The 20959-nt window shown below is 43.9% G+C and overlaps 1 protein-coding gene across 1 annotated transcript; it reads left to right on the forward strand.

Moving 5' to 3' along the window:
* Nucleotides 1-1278: 1278 nt before the first annotated feature.
* LOC106582258 (interleukin-1 receptor type 1) lies at nucleotides 1279-20866 on the forward strand. The gene is made up of 11 exons (XM_014165149.2): nucleotides 1279-1813; nucleotides 9679-9756; nucleotides 11873-12125; nucleotides 12277-12457; nucleotides 14442-14631; nucleotides 16523-16585; nucleotides 16723-16861; nucleotides 18179-18324; nucleotides 18544-18687; nucleotides 19303-19482; nucleotides 20137-20866. Exons 2-11 carry the CDS (start codon nucleotides 9681-9683, stop codon nucleotides 20628-20630), a joined length of 1866 nt encoding a protein of 621 aa, XP_014020624.2. The 5' UTR covers nucleotides 1279-1813; nucleotides 9679-9680; the 3' UTR covers nucleotides 20631-20866.
* Nucleotides 20867-20959: the final 93 nt, after the last annotated feature.

Genomic DNA, 20959 nt, shown 5'->3' on the forward strand with positions numbered 1-20959 from the left:
CTCTGCAACTGGTTCCTGGACCTCCTGATGGGCTGCCCCCAGGTGGTAAGGGTAGGTAACAACACATCCGCCACGTTGATCCTCAACACAGGGGCCCCTCAGGGGTGCGTGCTCAGTCCCCTCCTATACTCCCTGTTCACTCATGACTGCACGGCCAGGCACGACTCCAACACTATCATTAAGTTTGTCGATGACAAAACAGTGGTAGGCCTGATCACCGACAATGACTAGACAGCCTACAAGGAGGAGGTCAGAGACCTGGTCATGTGGTGCCAGGACAACAACCTCTCCCTCAACATGAACAATATTAAGGAGATGATTGTGGACTACAGGAAAAGGAGGACCTCTATACCAGGTGGTGTCAGAGGAAGGCCCTAAAAATGGTCAGACTCCAGCCACCATAGTCATAGACTGTTTTCTCTGCTACCGCACGGCAAGGTGTACCGGAGCACAAAGTCTAGATCCAAGAGGCTTCTAAACAGCTTCTACCCCCAAGCCATAAGACTCCTGAACATTAAATCAAATGGCTACCCAGACTACAGTATTTGCATTGCCCCACCCTCTTTTATGTTGTTGCTACTGTGTTTATTATCTATGCATAGTCACTTTAATAACTCTCCCTACATGTCCATATTACCTGCATTACCTCGAGTAACCAGTGTCCCCGCACATTGACTCTGTACCGGTACCCCCCTGTATATAGCCTTGCTATTGTTATTTTACTGCTGCTGTTTACTGCTGCTGTTTAATTATTTGTTACTTTTATTTGTTTCTAGGTATTATTCTTAAAACTGGATTGTTGGTTAAGGGCTTGTAAGTAAGCATTTCACCGTTTGTATTCAGCGCATGTGACAAATACAATTTGATTTGATATCCATATGGTATCCATATGCAACTCCTTTACGAACTCGGGAGAGGCAGGGGTTGAAAGCAATGCATCCTCCGAAACACGACCCCGCCAAGCCACACTGCTTCTTGACACACTGCTTGCTTAACCAGGAAGCCAGCCACACCAATGTGTTGGAGGAAACACTGTACAGCTGGCGACTGAAGTCAGCGTGCATGCGCCCGGAGACGTCGCTAGAGCGCGATGGGACAAGGACATCCCAGCCAGCCAAACCCTCCCTTACCCCGGATGATTCTGGCGCAATTGTGTGGCGCCTCATGGGTCTCCTGGTCTCAGCCGGCTGCGACACAGCCCAGGATCAAACCCGGATCTGTAGTGATGCCTGTAGCACAGCGATGCAGTGCCTTAAACTGCTGCACCACTCGGGAGGCCCCATATACAAACATTATTTGGGTAGTGTTTTATCTATTGCTGGATTCATACATTTAAGTTGACCTACTTCCATTGAGATCAGCAAGACTAAAATGAAACCAAAACGAGAGACGAAGATAAGAGAAAGTTGGTGGTTGCATAGTTTCCCCACACCTGTGTTTGAGCGAGAGTCCATGTGCACCCGTGGTTGTGTGACTGCACAATAGGTTCCAAGAAGTGCATCTACATGATGTTGCTGTGAATCTCTGAGGTAGAAGTCACTTCCTAGCTCTAAGAGAGAAGGCAGGGCCCCTAAAAGGTGTGGGTATCAAACATCTTCTGTCTCACTCCTGTACCTCTGATTGGTTAGGACTGGGGATTCTCAAATCCAATGGGGGAAAATCCAGCTGAGGTTTCACACCTCAAGAAAACAACCCACAGCATTGTTTTGTCAACCTAAAGAGTTTAACTTAAAATCACACTTCGGCGAACCTGAAACCCCTCCGTGTGAAACGAAGTGAAGAGGAGCACCTTGGGTTTATCATCTCTAAGAAGGTAAATGTATTCATATACATACTGCAATTGTTACTACAAACTATTGGTAGACTTGGGCTTATTATGTATGTGGCCATTAGGAAGGATTAACAGCAGGTTTCAAATTAGTTCTGATAATAGAGTAAAGTGTTATCCAGAATGGTCCAGCAGCTATGTCATGAGGCCCACCTTGCTACCACAACAGACTGACTATAGTAAGGTTTGTGGTCCCTACGATTAAGCTATGATGAGTGTAAAAGTGTGTGTGTTTGTGTTGTGTCGGTATAGCTGTGTTTGTGTTGTCGGTATGCGTGTGTGTGTTATTTATGTATGAGTATGTAATGCGTGTGAATGTGTGTGTATATCATGGTTCCCAAACTGGAGGCTCACTAGCTGAATTTGGCCAATAGATTACATTTTTATATACTATATATATATATATATATATATATATATATACACACAGTACCAGTCAAGTCTGGACACACCTACTCATTCAAGGGTTTTTCTTTATTTTCACTATTTTCTACATTGTATAATAATAGTGAAGACATCAAAACTATGAAATAACACATATAGAATCATGTAGTATCCAAAAAAGTGTTAAACAAATCAAAATATATTTAGGACTTTAGATTATTTAAAGTAGTGAAGCCACCCTTCTGCCTTTTTCGACATCTTTGCACACTCTTGGCATTCTCTCAACCAGCTTCACCTGGAATGCTTTTCCAACCATCTTGAAGGAGTTCCCACATATGCTGAGCACTTTTGGCTGCTTTTCCTTCACTCTGCGGTCCATCTCATCCTAAACTATCTCAATAGCTTCCCTGTGGCTCAGTTGGTAGAGCATGGTGTTTGCAATGCCAGGGTTGTGGGTTCAATTCCCACGGGGGGCCAGTACAATTTTTTTTTTTAAATGCATGAAGTGTATGCATTCTCTACTGTAAGTCGCTCTGGAAAAGAGCGTCTGCTAAATGACTAAAATATGTAAAATGTAATTGGGTTGAGGTCGGTTGATCTGATGCAACACTCCATCACTCTCTTTTTGGTCAAATAGCCCTTACACAGCCTGGAGGTGTGTTGGGTTATTGTCCTGTTTAAAAACAAATGATAGTCCCACTAAGCAGAAATCAGATGGGATGGTGTATAGTTGCAGAATGCTGTGGTAGCCATGCTGGTTAAGTGTGCCTTGAATAATAAATAAATCACAGACAGTGTCACCAGCAAAGCACCCCCACATCATCACACCTCCTCCATGAATCACGGTGGGAACCACACATGCAGAGATCATCCGTACACCTACTCTGCATCTCACAAAGACATGGCTGTTGGGACCAAAAATCTCACAGTTGGACTCATCAGACCAAAGGACAGATTTCCAATGGTCAAATGTCCATTGCCCATGTTTCTTTGCCCAAGCAAGTCTCTTCTTATTATTGGTGTCCTTTAGTAGTGGTTTCTTTGCAGCAATTCAACCATGAATGCCTGATTCACGCAGTGTCCTCTGAACAGTTGATGTTGAGATGTGTCTGTTACTTGAACTCTGTGAAGCATTGATTTGGTAGTCTGGTAAATCTAATGAACTTATCCTCTGCAGCTGAGATAACTCTGAGGCTTCCTTTCCTGTGGCGGTCCTCATGAGAGCCAGTTTCATCATACCGCTTGATGGTTTTTGCGACTGCACTTTAAGAAACTTTCAAAGTTCTTGAAATGATCCAGATTGACTGACATTCATGTCTTAAAGTAATGATGGACTGTCATTTCTCTTTGCTTATTTGAGCTGTTCTTGCCATAATATGGACTTGGTCTTTCACCAAATTGTCACGTCCTGACCATAGAAAGCTGTTATTTTCTATGATAGAGTAGGTCAGGGCGTGACAGGGGGGTGTTCTAGTGTAGTTTTTCTATGTTGTCAGGTTCTAGTTTTGTATTTATATGTTGGGTTTTGTTTGGGATGATCTCCAATTAGAGGCAGCTGGTCCTCGTTGTCTCTAATTGGAGATCATACTTAAGTAGGGGTTTTTTCCAGCTGGCTTTGTGGGAGATTGTCTTTGAGTTAGTGTATGTTTCACCTCTGCATCACGGTTTGTTGTTTTGTTATTCAGTTTATTTATATGCATGCATAGTTTCAGAGTGAAAATAAAATGTGGAACGACACACACACTGCACTTTGGTCCTCTCCTTCCTACGACGGCTGTGACAGAATCTCCCACCACCAAAGGACCAAGCAGCGTGTAATGGACGGGAAAGGACCCTGGAGGCAGGCTGGGGAGTATCGACATCCTAAAGAGGAGATTGAGGCAGCGAAAGCGGAGCGGAGATATTACGAGGCATTATACCAACCACGAGGCAAGTGCGAGAGGCAGCCCCCCCCCAAAAAAATTGGGGGAGGCACACGGGGATATTGGCAGAGTCAGGGTGGAGACCTGAGCCAACTCCCCGTGCTTACCGTGGGGAGCGAGTGACGAAGCAAGCACCGTGTTATGCGGTGCTTGGGCTGTGAATGCGCACTGGCGACACAGTGCGCATTCACAGCCCAGTGCGTCCTGTGCCAGCGCTCCACGTTTGCCGGGCGAAAGTAAGCATCCAGCCAGGACGGGTTGTGCCAGCTCTACGCTTGAGACCTCCAGTGCGCCTCCAAGGCCCAGTATATCCTGTGCCTGCTCCACGTACCCGGCCTCCAGTGAGTCTATCCAGCCTGGTACACCCAGTGCCTGCTCCTCGCACTTGCCCTGAAGTGCATGTTACCAGTCTGGCGCCACCTGTGCCAGCCCCACGCATCAGGCCTCCAGTGCGCCTGCCCAGTCCGGGGAGTCCTGTTCCTGCTTCCTGCACTCGCCCTGAGGTGTGTGTTACCAGTCTGGCACCACCTGTGCCAGCCCCACGCATCAGGCCTCCAGTGCGCATTCCCAGTCCGGTGTGTCCTGTTCCTGCTCCCCGCACTTGTCCTGAGGTGCGTGTCACCAGTCTGGCGCCACCTGTGCCAGCCCCACGCATCAGGCCTTCAGCACGCCTGCCCAGTCCGGGGTGTCCTGTTTCTGCTCCCCGCATTTGCCCTGAGGTGCGTGTTACTAGTCTGGCGCCACATGTGTCGGCCCCACGCATCAGGCCTCCAGTGCGCATTCCCAGTCCAGAGCTTCCGGCGACAGTTCCCAGTCCAGAGCTTCCGGCAACAGTTCCCAGTCCAGAGCTTCCGGCAACAGTTCCCAGTCCAGAGCTTCCGGCGACAGTTCCCAGTCCAGAGCTTCTGGCGACAGTTCCCAGTCCGGAGCTTCCAGCGACTGTTCCCAGTCCGGAGCTTCCGGCGACAGTTCCCAGTCCGGAACCTCCTGAGACGGCCCACGGTCCGGAACTTCCTGAGACGGTCCGCGGTCAGGACCCTCCAGCGACGTTCCGCGGTCCAGAGTCTTTGGCGATGGCCTGCGATCCAGAGTCTTTGGCGATGGCCTGCAGTCCAGAGTCTTTGGCGACGGCCTGCGGTCCAGAGCTTCCGGCAGCGGTCTGCGGTCCCAGTCCAATATGAGACTACCTAAAGCAGTGGTTCCCAACCTTTTTATAGTCCCGTACCCCTTAAAACATTCAACCTCCAGCTGCGTACCCCCTCTAGCACCAGGGTCAGCGCACTCTCAAATGTTGTTTTTTGCCATCATTGTAAGCCTGCCATATGCACACTATATGATACATTTATGAAACACAAGAATGAGTGAGAGTTTCTCACAACCCGGCTCGTGGGAAGTGACAACGAGCTCTTATAGGACCAGGGCACAAATAATAATATAATAATCAATGATTTTGCTCTTTATTTAGCCATCTTACATATAAAACCTTATTTGTTCATTGAAAATTGTGAATAACTCACCACAGGTTAATGAGAAGGGTGTGCTTGAAAGGATGCACATAACTCTGCAATGTTGTGTTGTATTGGAGAGAGTCTCAGTGTTAAATCATTTTCCACACACAGTCTGTGCCTGTATTTAGTTTTCATGCTAGTGAGGGCCGAGAATCTACTCTCACATAAGTACGTGGTTGCAAAGGGCATTAGTGTCTTAACAGTGCTATTTGCCAAGGCAGGATACTCTGAACGCAGTCCAATCCAGAAATCTGGTAGTGGCTTCTGATTAAATTCAATTTTCACAGAACCGCTTGTTGCAATTTCGATGAGACTCTATTGTTTAGATATTGGTAAGTGGACTGGAGGCAGGGCATGAAAGGCATAATGAATCCAGTTGTCTGTGTTGTCCGTTTTGGAAAGTACCTGCGTAATTTCACACCCAACTCACTCAGGTGCTTTCCTATATCACATTTGACATTGTCCGTAAGCTTGAGTTGATTTGCACACAAAAAAACATACAATGATGGAAAGACCTGTGTGTTGTCCTTGTTAATGCAGACAGAAAAGAGCTCCAACTTCCTAATCATAGCCTCAATTTTGTCCTGCACATTGAATATAGTTGCAGAGAGTCCCTGTAATTCTAGATTCAGATCATTCAGGCGAGAAAAAACATCACCCAGATAGGCCAGTTGTGTGAGAAACTCGTCATCATGCAAGCGGTCAGACAAGGGGAAATTATGATCAGTAAAGAACACTTTATTCTCATCTCTCAATTCAAGAAAACATGTCAATACTTTGGCCCTTGATAAGCAGCACTATTCTGTATGTTGTAAAAGCGTTAAATGGTCGCCTCCCATATCACTGCATAATGCAGAAACTACACAAGAGTTCAGGGGCCTTGCTATAACAAAGTCAACCATTTTCACTGTAGTGTCCAAAACATCTTTCAAGCTGCCAGGTATTCCCTTGGCAGCTAGAGCCTCTCGGTGGATGCTGCAGTGTACCCAAGTGGCATCGGGAGAAACTGCTTGTTCTCCCGTTTCCACTCCACTATGTCTCCCTGTCATGGCTTTTGCTCCATCAGTACAGATACCAACACTTCTTGACCACCAAAGTCCATTTGATGTCACAAAGCTGTCCAGTACTTAAAAAAGATCCTCTCCTATTGTCCTGGTTTCCAGTGGTTTGCAGAAGAGGATGTCTTCCTTAATTGACCCCCCATAAACGTAACGGACAAATACCAGGAGCTGTGCCAGGCCCGCCACATCTGTTGACTCATCCAGCTGTAACGCATAGAATTCACTGTCTGGTATGCAAAGCAGTAATTGTTTCAAAACATCTCCTGCCATGTCACTGATGCGTTGTGAAACAGTGTTGTTTGATGCAGACACTGTCTGTATAGTTTTTGGGGCCTTTTCCCCCAGCATAGTCCCAGCCATATCCGCGGCAGCAGGAAGAATTAAGTCCTCCACAATAGTATGGGGCTTGCCTGTCCTAGCCACTTGGTAGCTCACCATATAAGATGCTTCTAGCTCCTTCTTTTTTTATTTTATCTTTATTTAACTAGGTATGTCAGTTTAGAACAAATTCTTATTAATTGTATCTATTGTTTTATACATGTCTTACTACTCGAAAGTCATCTTAATTCTCGCTCAAAACCTCCCGTGGCTTATTTTTAAGTTTGGCATGTTTTGTTTCTAAATGTCTGCGCAAGAGTGAAGGTTTCATCGAGTTGTGAGATAGTACTTTTGCACATATAACACACTGTGGCTGAGGAAATGCACTACTCCCAATATAAGTGAACACCAAATCAATGTAGTTCATCATATTTGCGCCTCTTGGATGGTCCAACGTCCCTGTCTGTTGTTCTGTGCTTTCCCGGGTAAGGGGGGAGTAACTCTTCGGCTGCATCAGATTCACAACTGTCAGTGTCCATGCTAGCTGGGCTAACAACAAATGTAGAATTTCTGATGCTAGCATTGGATGTGCTTGTGGAAGCAGAACAGCTTGTGTTGTCGACAGGTGCAGGTGTAGTACTGCTGCTATGTGTCTCTATGGATGCGGACCTTACTTTTTTTAACCATTTATCCATTTTCGAGCAAACGGAATGAGCAGCAGCTACGTTTGACTACATACGGACTGGTATTGGAATTCCTGCGAGAGAGTAACGGTTAATGTGATTGGATGTTAATTATTTGACTAGGCTACCTGTATTTGACATCGTGTTGTTATTTCGCTGAACACTAGATGGTTTAATTTTATTTTTGGCAGTGAAACGAGGCTACTAAGGTGAGAACGAAAAACCTCACCCAAGTCTATAGCCCCGTTGGAAAATATAAATGGACTGTTTGAAAATGTGAATCACATTTATATTTGGCGTACCCCCGACGGCATTGTACATACCCCAGTTTGGGAATACCTGACCTAAAGCATCTTGTGACGCTCGTCGTAAGGAGTAGACCAAGGTGCAGCGTGTTGAGTGCTCATAATAAATATTTATTTTAACTCAGAACACTAGACAAAACAATAAACAAAGGAAAAACGAATGTCACGTTCTGTAGGCTTCACAGAGCAATACAAAAACAAGATCCCACAAAACCAGGTGGAAAAAAACCCTACTTAATTATGATCTCCAATTAGAGACAACGAGGACCAACTGCCTCTAATTGGAGATCATCCCAAACAAACCAACATAGAAATACCAAAACTAGAACCTAACAACATAGACATAGAAAACATAGAATAAACCCACCTGTCATGCTCTGACCTACTCTACCATAGAAAATAACAGCTTACCATGGTCAGGACGTGACACATCTAAACTGGAACAACCATTTCAGTAACTGGCGCAATAAATCCAAGTAACACGTCGGCTTAGTTTGGAAAACGTATGACATTTATATTTGAGATGCATAACATTAATTAATCATTGTACTTGCAATTTTAAATCAACCTGAAATAGAGCACGCTGTGAAATATGATTATGATGGGTGTGGTTTTGGTTCAACTCTGGTTATTAACACCAACACTGGGGTTATTTTACAACAATGAGTGTTAATTCAACATTTAATTGTTATGTTCAGAGTAGGCCCTTAACATTATGCCATATGAAAAATGTATTGTATTGTGTTAAATAATAAACCATTTATGGACCTTGGACTGAAAATATATATTTTTATTTTATTTCACCTTTAATTAACCAGGTAGGCAAGTTGAGAACAAGTTCTCATTTACAACTGTGACCTGGCCAAGATAAAGCAAAACAGTACAACACAAACAACAACACAGAGTTACACATGGAATAAACAAGCGTACAGTCAATAACACAATAGAAAAAAAAGAAAGTCTATATACAGTGTGTGAAAATGGTGTGAGGAGGTAAGGCAATAAATAGGCCACAGTAGCTAGTAATTACAATTTAGAAAATTAACACTGGAGTGATAGATGTGCAGATGATGATGTGCAAGTAGAAATACTGGTGTGCAAAAGAGCAGAAAAGTAAATAAAAACAATATGGGGATGAGGTAGGTAGATTGGATGGGCTATTTACAGATGGGCTATGTACAGCTGCAGCGATCGGCTAGCTGCTCGGACAGCTATTGAATGCAACAACACTGTCTCTGTTACTAACACATACAGTCTTGGATAGTACTGTATCTCCACAATTCACTTGAAAGGCAATGCACTCTAGGAAAAAGTACAAATAAATAAAAAATAAGGCTTTACACCAAGCAGTGTGTTTATTTAAAATGTTCCAGTGTCTATAGGGGTACACACTTTCAGTGTTATTTTAACACTCTCGGTGTTGATTTAACACTGGATAATTTGTGTAGCTGTGGAGTGTGTTTGTGTGGGAGACAGACATTCAGCTGACAAGTAAGGGATCCAGTGGATGATTAGAAAGAGGCATGATAATATTGTATGTGAGATCATCTTGCTTGCTGAAGATTTTGGACAGTGTGATGTGACCCTTGATTCTGATAGTTTGTTTGAGTCTATTATGGCAATCCGTGACTAAAACTCACGAGTGATTCTGTGTGTCTCTTTGTTTCAGCTATGGATTGGAGTCAGAGGTTGCAGCTCTTGCTCTTCTCACTCCTCTGTCTCACTGGCAGCTCCAAGGCAGTGGGAGGTAAGTAGGATGAACTTTACCCACAGAATTCATCAGCCATCAATCAATCAATCAACAAATCAATCAACCATGTTACGAGGACAGCTAGAAGTACTGATTGAATTAAACTGGATCAAGTTAACAGCTCTATATCCAGAAACATGGTCCTTCACTTTGTCATGACTTAAGTCTGACCTCTGGGGGGTGTTGATGGAATAATATAATTTTATAAAGCAACGCTGCAAATATCTGCATGCAGTTTTAAACTACCCTTCCCCCCCTTTTGTTCCACGCTGGCTGAAGACCTGGCTAGCCAGTAACTAGCTAACACCAGACAGACATGAAAGGGGAAACATATAAGAATATTTGCCATAGATTAATAGGGTAAACTTGTAATTATATTTGCTGACATCATTCAGTCACATTTTGGCACCAGTAGAGTAGCTATCTAGCTATATAAACCATGCCCCTCTGCAAACATGTCTTCTCCAATGTTGGTTAAAAGATGATAGTTATTTAAATTAGGTAAGAGAATATCATGGTACAGTACCATTGGTGTATTAAAAGAAGAGTTAACGTGACGTCACATTGTCACCAGTAACATTATGATATAACTTTATCAATGTAGAATCTACAGTCATTTTTCATACCTTGATCATCATCATTTGATCTGGTTTCCTTCAAATATCATCCAATTTCATGAAAAACATAATTTTAACTATTCATGACCTTTAAATCAACACTGAAAGTGTTGTCTATGGACCCCATATAAAAACCGTAACGGTGTTAAATTAACTTTCTGCTTAGTGTAAAGCCTTATTCAAATATTTCCCAGATTGTCTTGCCTTCTGAGTAAATTGTAGAGTTACCACCCATGACAATATTTGTTATTAACAGAGACATGGTTGTTGCATTCATCCATTTTCAGTCGTATGGACTTCACCCAGTATTATGTGAGATCATCAGTGAATGTTATCATAAAATATATATATTTAACACAATACCATATGTCTTTCATAAGGCCTTATTTTGAGGGCCTAGTTTTACCCTAATACAGGGGCCTGAAACTCATACACATCACTTTGAATCTAATCTACGGCCGGCGTATGCTGTTTTGCAGGTTAATATTTTAGAATTGTTTGTTTCAATATCTATGTTTGTGCACGTACATTGATTGACTGATTTATCGTATACTACACAAAGATAAACTACATATATTTTTCTAAACTAATCCAATCACTTAGTTCAAATTAGTTAGTTCCGAATGTTCCTAACCCTGGCAGTCATTCTGAATGCAGGTTGCAGATGAATTCATTTTCAAACTGTTGGATCGCCACCCACTGATTGGATTTCAATAGGAATTACACATCACCTTGTAAGCCAGCATAATGTGATTTGCAGGCCTGATGTGGCTTGTAAAACATGGATTTCAGGCCCTTGTATTACACTCTCAGAAAAAAAGGTTTACATTTGTTGCTAATGGGCTACAAACACTTAATCAATCAATGTACCAATGTACCTGCACAAACAGATATTGAAACAAACAATTCACTTTGAACCCCTGTATTTGGTTAAAACTATGCCTGCAAAATAAGGCCTTATGAAACACATTTGGCATTGTGTTAAATATAACTTTTTTATGACAACATATTCATTTAGGATCTTACTTTTTTAAGTCTACGTGACAAAAAATGGATTAATGCAACAATTATGTCTCTGTCACAAAAAAAAAACATTCACGGGTGGTAACTCTACAATTTCCTCGAAAGGCAAGGCACTGTGGGAAATATTTGAATAAGGCTTTACACTAATCAGTGTGTTCATTTAACACTGTTCTGGTGTCTATGGGTCCACAGACTCAACACTTTCAGTATTGATTTAACACCATCAGTGTTAATAAAAAAATGAACACTGGAGAATTTGTTGTGAAGAGATATATTTTGAAGGGACCATCTCTGTAAAAACTTTGTCTATGCATACTACATGACACGTGTAAAAGTTGCATTATTTTTTGGTGTGCATCATTTCCCCAACATATTTTGTTCTTTAAGAGGTGGCCTCATTAAATAAGATGGTGGTTCTCAAACAGTCCCTGTACTGCATGTTTGTCTTTACTCTATATACTCTTTGTGTGCAGAGCTCTGTGTGGACAACGGACGAGAGACTGAGCGGGTCTTTTCAGTTTCTGGTGATGCTGCCATGTTGACATCCACCCTGGTGGACCTCAACGTGTCTGACAACCGCAGCATCCCCTATAACATCTCATGGTATGACCCAAGGACTGGGATAGAGCTGTCCAGGGAAAAAGGAAAGACTCTGGTGCGGGGGAAGACACTCTGGATTTTTAACATCACGATGGAGGATGCTGGAGACTATGAGTGTGTTGTGAGGTAGGGGCTATACTTTTGTCTGCTGTGTGTGTGTGTGTATATGTGCGTGTGTGTTGTGAGGTAGGGGCTATACTTTTGTCTGCTGTGTGTGTGTATATATGTGTGTGTATATGAGTGTGTGGTGTAAATCTTTCCTGTTACCTTTGATAAGACTACCCACCGAGTGCTACAAGAAGGTGGCCTTACTGATTGTGAACCACACCAACCCAGAAGAATGCGGTCGACCAGAAAAGGCCCAACAGGTCCTGACCAACACAGCCACATCTTTCCTGAACTGCCCATTGAGTGACCATATCAGGGAAGTGGACAATTACTCCATCCAGTGGTACAAGGTGAGTCCAATGGGGTAAACAGACAGTGCAGTGCAATAAGAGAGTGTTGAGAGGGGACGCCTGACAGCAGGGGCGGACTGGCCAAATGGCATTTCGGGAAAATACCGAATGGGCTGGTCCAATGGGAACGTCTAACTTTTTTTTTTGTACAGAATTATCATTATCTGGCTGAGAATGGGGGCCACAGAGACAAAAACTGGCCTTTTGGGGGCTTCAAGGAAAGAAAATCGGCCAATGTCAGGGCCTCAATGGAAAAAGGGTCTGGTGTGTCAGAATTGCCCAGGCGGATTTCTGGTCCCATGCCTGACACTGCTGGAAAGCCTGTTTGAAATCTTTATTTTCAGTCATTCAGTCCATTTCTATGTCTGCTTAATTTGTGTTTAAAACTATATGAATGTAGGGTTATTACTACTAGTGACTAGTCAGGTTTCAAGACTGGGCATTCAACTGAGACTGCTCTTCTCTGTGTCATGGAGGCTCTCCGCACTGCTAAAGCTAACTCTCTCTCCACTGCTCTCATCCTTCTAGACCTATCTGCTGCCTTTGATACTGTGAACCATCAGATCTTCCTCTCCACCCTCTCCGAGTTGGGCATCTCCGGCGCGGCCCACGCTTGGATTGCGTCCTACCTGACAGGTCGCTCCTACCAGGTGGCGTGGCGAGAATCTGTCTCCGCACCATGCGCTCTCACCACTGGTGTCCCCCAGGGCTCTGTTCTAGGCCCTCTCCTATTCTCGCTATACACCAAGTCACTTGGCTCTGTCATATCCTCACATGGTCTCTCCTATCATTGCTATGCAGACGACACACAATTAATCTTCTCCTTTCCCCCTTCTGATAACCAGGCGGCGAATCGCATCTCTGCATGTCTGTCAGACATATCAGTGTGGATGACGGATCACCAGCTCAAGCTGAACCTCGGCAAGACGGAGCTGCTCTTCCTCCCGGGGAAGGACTGCCCGTTCCATGATCTCGCCATCACGGTTGACAACTCCCTTGTGTCCTCCTCCCAGAGTGCTAAGAACCTTGGCGTGATCCTGGACAACACCCTGTCGTTCTCCACTAACATCAAGGCAGTGACCCGATCCTGTAGGTTCATGCTCTACAACATTCGCAGAGTACGACCCTGCCTCACACAGGAAGCGGCGCAGGTCCTAATCCAGGCACTTGTCATCTCCCGTCTGGATTACTGCAACTCGCTGTTGGCTGGGCTCCCTGCCTGTGCCATTAAACCCCTACAACTCATCCAGAACGCCGCAGCCCGTCTGGTGTTCAACCTTCCCAAGTTCTCTCACGTCACCCCGCTCCTCCGCTCTCTCCACTGGCTTCCAGTTGAAGCTCGCATCCGCTACAAGACCATGGTGATTGCCTACGGAGCTGTGAAGGGAACGGCACCTCCATACCTTCAGGCTCTGATCAGGCCCTACACCCAAACAAGGGCACTGCGTTCATCCACCACTGGCCTGCTGGCCCCCCTACCTCTGAGGAAGCACAGTTCCCGCTCAGCCCAGTCAAAACTGTTCGCTCCCTCACGACGCCAGGACAGCGGAGTCAATCACCACCTTCCGGAGACACCTGAAACCCCACCTCTTTAAGGAATACCTAGGATAGGATAAAGTAATCCTTCTAACCCCCCCCCCCTCCCCCTAAAAGATTTAGATGCACTATTGTAAAGTGGTTGTTCCACTGGATATCATAAGGTGAATGCACCATTTTGTAAGTCGCTCTGGATAAGAGCGTCTGCTAAATGACTTAAATGTAAATGTAGTGACTACATTTGAGACAGTGTTACTTCAGACACAGTATATACACTTTCATTGTTCGTTGCTCTCACACATTGTACTGCATTGAATTGTTCTGAGAGTTGGTCTTCTAGGGTAAGACATTATCAGAACTTATCTGTAATTGTGTATTCATTTAGTACTACTAGCCATATTCCATTACCACTATCTTTCAGTGTGCATTTCTATTTGAACCCTGTCAGGGCTGTGAACCCATTGTGGAAGATGATCCCTTGTGGAAGAGGTTTAGCTATGTCAGTCACAATGCTATGGAGTTACTCCGAGTAGAAGTGGTCACCCTTGAGGACCATGCGTTCTACACCTGCACCATGACCTTTACCTTGGAAGGGCTCAGCGGCAGGATCTCAGAGACCATCAACGGTTTGGTGGACGGTGAGTATTGCTGGTACAGCTCATAAAAGTTGTCCCTAACCACAGATCTAAGATCAAATTATTACCATATACCCCCAATCCTTACCACAGCCATTACAGAGATACAGTGCCTTCAGAAAGTTTTCACACATCTTGTTGTGTTTCAAAGTGGGATTAACATTTATTTAATTGTCCTTTTTTGTTAACGATTTACACAAAATACTTTGTAATGTCAAAGTGTAACAGAAATTCTAAAATGTTTTTAAAATATATAAAAAATAGGAGACTAATATATCTGATTACATAAGTATTCAACTCCCTGAGTCAATATATGTTAGTATCACCTTTGTAGTGATTATAGCTGTGAGTCTTTCTGGGTAAGTCTCTAAGAGCTTTCCACACCTGGATTGTGCAACATTTCCCCATTATTGTTTTAAAATTCTTCAAGCTCAGTCAAACTGGTTACTGATCATTGCTAGACAACCATTTTCAGGTCTTGCCATAGATTTTCAAGCACATTTAAGTCTAAACTGTAAATCGGCCCCTCAGGAACATTCACTGTCTTCTTTGTAAACAACTTCAGTGTAGATTTGGCCTTGTGTTTAATGTTATTGACTTGCTGAACAGTGAATTCATCTCCTAGTACCTGTTGGAAAGCAGACGGAACTAGGTTTTCCTCCACGATTTTGCCTGTGTTTAGCTGAATTCCATGTATTTTTTATAATGAAAAACTCCCCAGTCCTTAACAATTACAAGCATACCCATAATGCGATGCAGCCACCACTATGCTTGAAAATAGAGAGAGTGGTAGTCAGTAGTGTGTTGCATTGGATTTTCCACAAACATAAGACTTTGTATTCAGGACAAAAAGTGAATTGCTCTGCCACTTTTTTTTTAGTTTTATTTTAGTGCCTTGTCGCAAACAGGATGCATGTTGTAGAATATTTATATTCTGTATAGGCTTCCATCTTTTCACTCTGTCAATTAGGTTAGTATTGTGGAGTAACTACAGTGTTGTTGATCTATCCTCTGTTTTTTCCTATCACATCCATTAAAGTCCATAACTGTTTTAAAGTCACCATTGGCCTCATCGTGAAATCCCTAAGCAGTTTCCTTCCTCTGACAACAGAGTTAAGTAGGACACCTGTATCTTTGCAGTGGATGGGTGTATTGAAACACCATCCAAACTGTAACCATCCAAAGTGTAATTAATTTTACTCCTGAACTTATTTCACCATGCTCAAAGGGATATTCACTGTCTGCTTTATTTTTATTTGACCCATCTAATAATAGTTGCCCTTCTTTGCAAGGCATTGGAAAACCTCTCTGGTCTTTGTGGTAGAAACTGTGTTTGAAATTCACTGCTGTACTGAGGGACCTTACATGTAGTTGTGCTGTATGTGTGGGGTACAGAGATCAGGTAGTCATTAAAACATCATGTTAAACACTATTGTTGCACACAGAGTGAGTCCATGCAACTTATTATGGGACTTTTTAGGCACATTTTTACTGCTGAACGTATTTAGGATTGCAATAACAAACGGCTTGAATACTTATTGACTCAAGACATTTCAGCTTTAAATATTTTATTAATTTGTAAACACTTTGAAAAACATAATTCCACTTTCACATTATGGGATACTGTGTGTTGGCCAGTGATACAAATATTTAAATGTAATACATTTTAAATTCAAGCTGTAACACAACAAAATGTGGAAAAGGTAAAGGGGTGTGAATACTTTCTGATGACAGTGTACAGTACATGCCCCTGAATCAGAGGTTATGATTTCATAGAGGCTGCTTTGAAACTTTGCTCTGTGAGAGCTTAGAAATGCTTGTGTTCAATAGGGTCATGTGACTGCATTTTTCTGTGTCTGTCTATGATGTTTATGAATCATTGTCATAATTTCAGTGGAGTATTGCCTGGAGCCCAAAGTGGTTGAACCTGCCAATGAGATCATCAAAGCAGATTTGGGTGAGTAAGCCACTATAAAACATGTACTGTATATGTGTGTGCGTGTGCGTGTGCGTGTGCGTGTGTGTGTGTGTGCGTGAGTTTGTACAGTTCTTTAATTCATGATGCAAATAAAGAATTCAATGTTTGCCCCCTAGGTTCTTCCTTCAGTAAGATGTGTCGGGTGTTTCTCCCGAGTGTGGGGAATAAACATTGTGCAAATTTGAATTGGATAGCGCGAGAGAACTCAATTTCCAAAATTGTCTCAGAGCGCGGCGTCTTTCAGGAATCACAAAGGTAGGTTGAGACAACACAACAGCATCACAATACACAATGGAAGAATTCTACAGTTCTGTGAAGAAGTATTTGCCCCCTTTCTGATTTGCTCTTTTTTTGTATATTTTTGATACTAAATGTTATCAGATCTTCAACCAAAACCTAATATTAGATAAAGGGAACCTGAGTTTACAAATAAAAGTATCAAAGTTATGCACCACCCAATTCCCCTGTGCCTCAGAACCTGAACAACTTTCTGTCCATCTGTCTGTGAGTTGAAGCTGAAGCGCAGCTTGGTCATGCAGCAAGACAATGATCCAAAACACACAGTCAAGTCTACATGAAAATGGTTAAAAAACAACAAATGTGAAGTTTTGTAATGGCCAAGTCAAAGTCCAAACCTAATCCCAGTTGAGATGTTGTGGCAGGACTTGAAATGAGCAGTTCATGCTTGAAAACTCACAAATGTCGCTGAGTTAAAGCAATTCTGCATGCAAGAGTGGGCCAAAATTCCTCCACAGCGATGTGAGAGACTGATCAACAACTACAGGAAGCATTTGGTTGCAGTCATTGCAGCTAAAGTTTGCACAATGAGTTGTAGACTGTAAGGGAGCAATTACTTTTCACACTTGCATAACTTTAATTAAATAAATGAAATAAGTATATATATATTATTTTTGTACACTCAGGTTCTCTTTATCTAATATTAGGTTTTGTTTGAAGATCTGATAATATTCAGTATAAAAAATATGCAGAGAAAATCAGAAATACTTTTTCATAGCACTGAATATGCCTGTCTTGTCACGCCTGCTACCACTCTCTCGCGCCAGGCTGCCCAGCACTGTGCACTCCTGCCACCATCATTACGCACACCTGCTTACCTCATCGCGCGCATCAGCAAATTATTGGACTCACCTGGATTCAATCACCTGTGGTATTACCTCCCCTATATCTGTCAGTTCCCCAGCTCTTTTCCCCTCTGCTGCATTAATTGTCATATGTCACCATGTTACCTGTGTGTTGCCGCTGGTCCATGTCTGTTCCTTATTCAATGTTTACTCCCCGTACCTGCTTCTCTACTCCGGCGTTGGTCTTTACGTGTATTCTGTGTCATCCAGGTAGATGTTCTACTGTATAGTATCTAAACTGTTGGAACCATATCAGGTATAGCGCTAAGATTACAATTGGATCCATATACCTGAATACATACAGTAGTGTTTGCTTTGAATGGAACTTAACATAACATACAATGCTATTTTGTGAACTGTGGCCATGATGGTTTGATTGTGCGTTCACAAGGGGGAACTTGTCTGTCTTCTTCCCCTCCCCCTAAACCAGGGAGTGGAGAGAAGAGAAGGGTGTATGGTTGGAGCTTAATTTGACTTTCTTGATGGTGGAAGAGGAAGACTTTTACATCAATTACACGTGTAAGGTTTCCAGCGATAGAGGCAGTCCTTCAGCCTCCTTCACACTACAGCCTACAGGTTAGACAACACTTCCTGGAAGATAACATTTTTATGTTTCAGAAGAGATCACACACAATTATCCTGGCCATTTACTTGTTTTGATAGTGTATTATAACATCTGTCACCTCACCACTTTTGAAAAAACAGGTTGAAGAATTGAAGCCAGTCAGCTTGACCTTGGGTAAAAACTGTTATAAATGCTGTTATAAATGCTATCTTCTCTCTTTTTCTGCACAGATCCAAACAACCTGCTCCCTATTGGGGTACTACTGACTAGTCTGGTATTGGTGTTTACTGTTAGTGTTGTTATTTACCATCACTTTAAGATTGACATTGTGCTGTCGCTAAGGAGGGTGTTCCTGCTTCTCTACACAAACACAGGTACACAATGAGAGACACTTTACCACACAAATGTTGCCCAAGCACACTCAAGGAAACATGAATAGAAACATACCTGAGCTCGCACACGCAGACATGCACACACACACACACACACACACACACACACACACACACACACACACACACACACACGCACACATACACACTATCTGCAGACTCATTGCATGGTGTGCATTTACAGAATGGAAACTTGCACTAACATAAACATACATTCCTACACCAGATACAGACAGTAATGCACATACAGCATGTCTCCCCACAAACCCCCAGGCCCACATTTAAACCCACACACGAATGTTGCTTTGCTTGTTTCCCACTCCCCACCTGACCACAAGTAAAATCAGTAGCAAATGTAGCAAGGTACTGTAGCACATCCCACAGCTGCAGTATGTAAGCACGGCATTTCCATGACAGAGGAAACAGAGAGAGTTTCATAAGAGGCACTGAATAGGCCATGTTACCATGAAACACAATCAACTATGGTGTCATAAATAACCAAGCCTCCTCTGTTAGGCAGGTTTGTGGAGACTTTTGTTCCAGCCCAGCACTAACACACCTATTTTGTTTTACATGTCCTTGTCCTGCATGCAACAGACTCTGATGGGAAGCTATATGATGCGTACGTGGCGTACCCCCGTCTGTTTGGGGATGGGGATGGGGGCAGGGCCTGTGGGGAGGCAGAGATGTTTGCCCTCCACACGTTGCCCCAGGTTCTGGAGGGGAAGTGTGGCTACAGGCTCTTCATACTGGGCCGGGACAGCCTACCAGGGGAAGGTAAGACATCTCGGTTCGACCCTGGGGCTCCAGGTTCCACAAGATTATCTTAACATTGGCATTAGCACACATGTAACATGATGATGAAATATGTGGAATCTTTCTGAAGTCATAAAGACCTTCTGAAACCATCTTAATTGTAAATCAATGTTTTAATAACCATTTTCCATGCTCCCTTTCCCCCTCTCCCTCTTCTCCTCCCTCCTCTCTTTCCCCCTTCCCCTGTTCTTCTCCCTGCCCCCCTCTCCCTCTTCTTGTCCCTCCTCCCTGACCCCCCTCTCCCTCTTCTCCTCCCTCCTCCCTCCTCCCTTCCCCCCTCTCCCTCTTCTCCTCCGTCCTCCCTGGCCCCCTCTCCCTCTTCTCCTCCCTCCTTCCTGCCCCCATCGCCTTCTTCTCCTCCATTTCTCTCTTCTCCTCCGTCCTCCCTATCCCTCTCTCCCTCTTCTCCTCCGTCCTCCCTTCCCCCTTTCCCTCTTCTCCTCCCACCTTCCTGCCCCCATTTCCTTCTTATCCTCCCACTCCCTTGTCTCCTCCCTCTTCCTTTACCCCCTCCCTCTTCTCCTCCCTCCTCCCTCCTCCCTGCCCCCCTCTCCCTCTTCTCCTCCCTCCTTCCTGCCCCCCATCGCCTTCTTCTCCTCCCTCCTCCCTCTCTAGCCGTAGTAGATGCTGTGGAGAAGAGCATGCTGGCCAGCCGGCGTCTCCTCCTGGTCTACTCTGGCTCTACGTTCTGCAGTGGAGGCCACAGTGACAGCAGCAGCGGTGTCCTGGAGGCCTGGCAGAGCTTCGAGAGTCAGACGGCCATGCACCGTGCCCTGCTGGAGGGCTCCCTTAAGGTGGTCCTGGTGGAGCTGGAGGAGGTCACCCCTACACAGCTGGCCCTCTTCCCTGAGTCGGTGCGCCGCCTCCGGGAGCGCCAGGGCGCCGTCTGCTGGTGGAAGAGTAGCAGGACAAGGAGGACCAAAGGGTTGAGGTGTGGGAGGTGGAGAAAAGAGGAGGTGGAGGAGAAGAGAGGGGAGCTGGCTTCGCCCCCTCTCTCCTCACCCTCTCTTTTCTTGTCCTCACGCTTCTGGAAGGAGCTGAGGTATTATATGCCAGTGAGGGGCATGAGGACGAGGTGCCCAGAGAAGAACAGCCTGTTGAACTTGTGATGGGATTGATGGGCTTTGGAGAGGACAGTGATAGACATAAGGAGGAAATATGTTGAATGAAAGGACTTCTGATACCATGGAGAGTATAAAATGTTGATCCTGACTCTCACAACACATTTTTATGAAATATTCTTGAATCAGACTTTGCAGGACTGATCCTCTGGGGTGAGATTTATTTGATTAATGTTGTAAAATGCACATTAAGAGCTTTAATAAAGAGAGCCCAGTACATTCTATACAATGTATTTGATGTCTTTGTTTGTCTACTTAAAAAATGTTCCCACCAAAATGTTCCTTTATTTATTTAGGATTGTTATAATAATAATTTT

Source organism: Salmo salar, chromosome ssa21 (genome assembly GCF_905237065.1).
Source record: "Salmo salar chromosome ssa21, Ssal_v3.1, whole genome shotgun sequence".
Classification (NCBI taxonomy): domain Eukaryota; kingdom Metazoa; phylum Chordata; class Actinopteri; order Salmoniformes; family Salmonidae; genus Salmo; species Salmo salar.

Bases quoted from the DNA above. Each gene is read 5' to 3' on its own strand.
- LOC106582258 (XM_014165149.2), top strand. From the start codon at position 9,681: ATGGATTGGAGTCAGAGGTTGCAGCTCTTGCTCTTCTCACTCCTCTGT. The intron at 9,757-11,872 runs GTAAGTAGGATG...CTTTGTGTGCAG, and splicing joins CAGCTCCAAGGCAGTGGGAG to AGCTCTGTGTGGACAACGGA. The intron at 18,688-19,302 runs GTACACAATGAG...TGCATGCAACAG, and splicing joins GCTTCTCTACACAAACACAG to ACTCTGATGGGAAGCTATAT.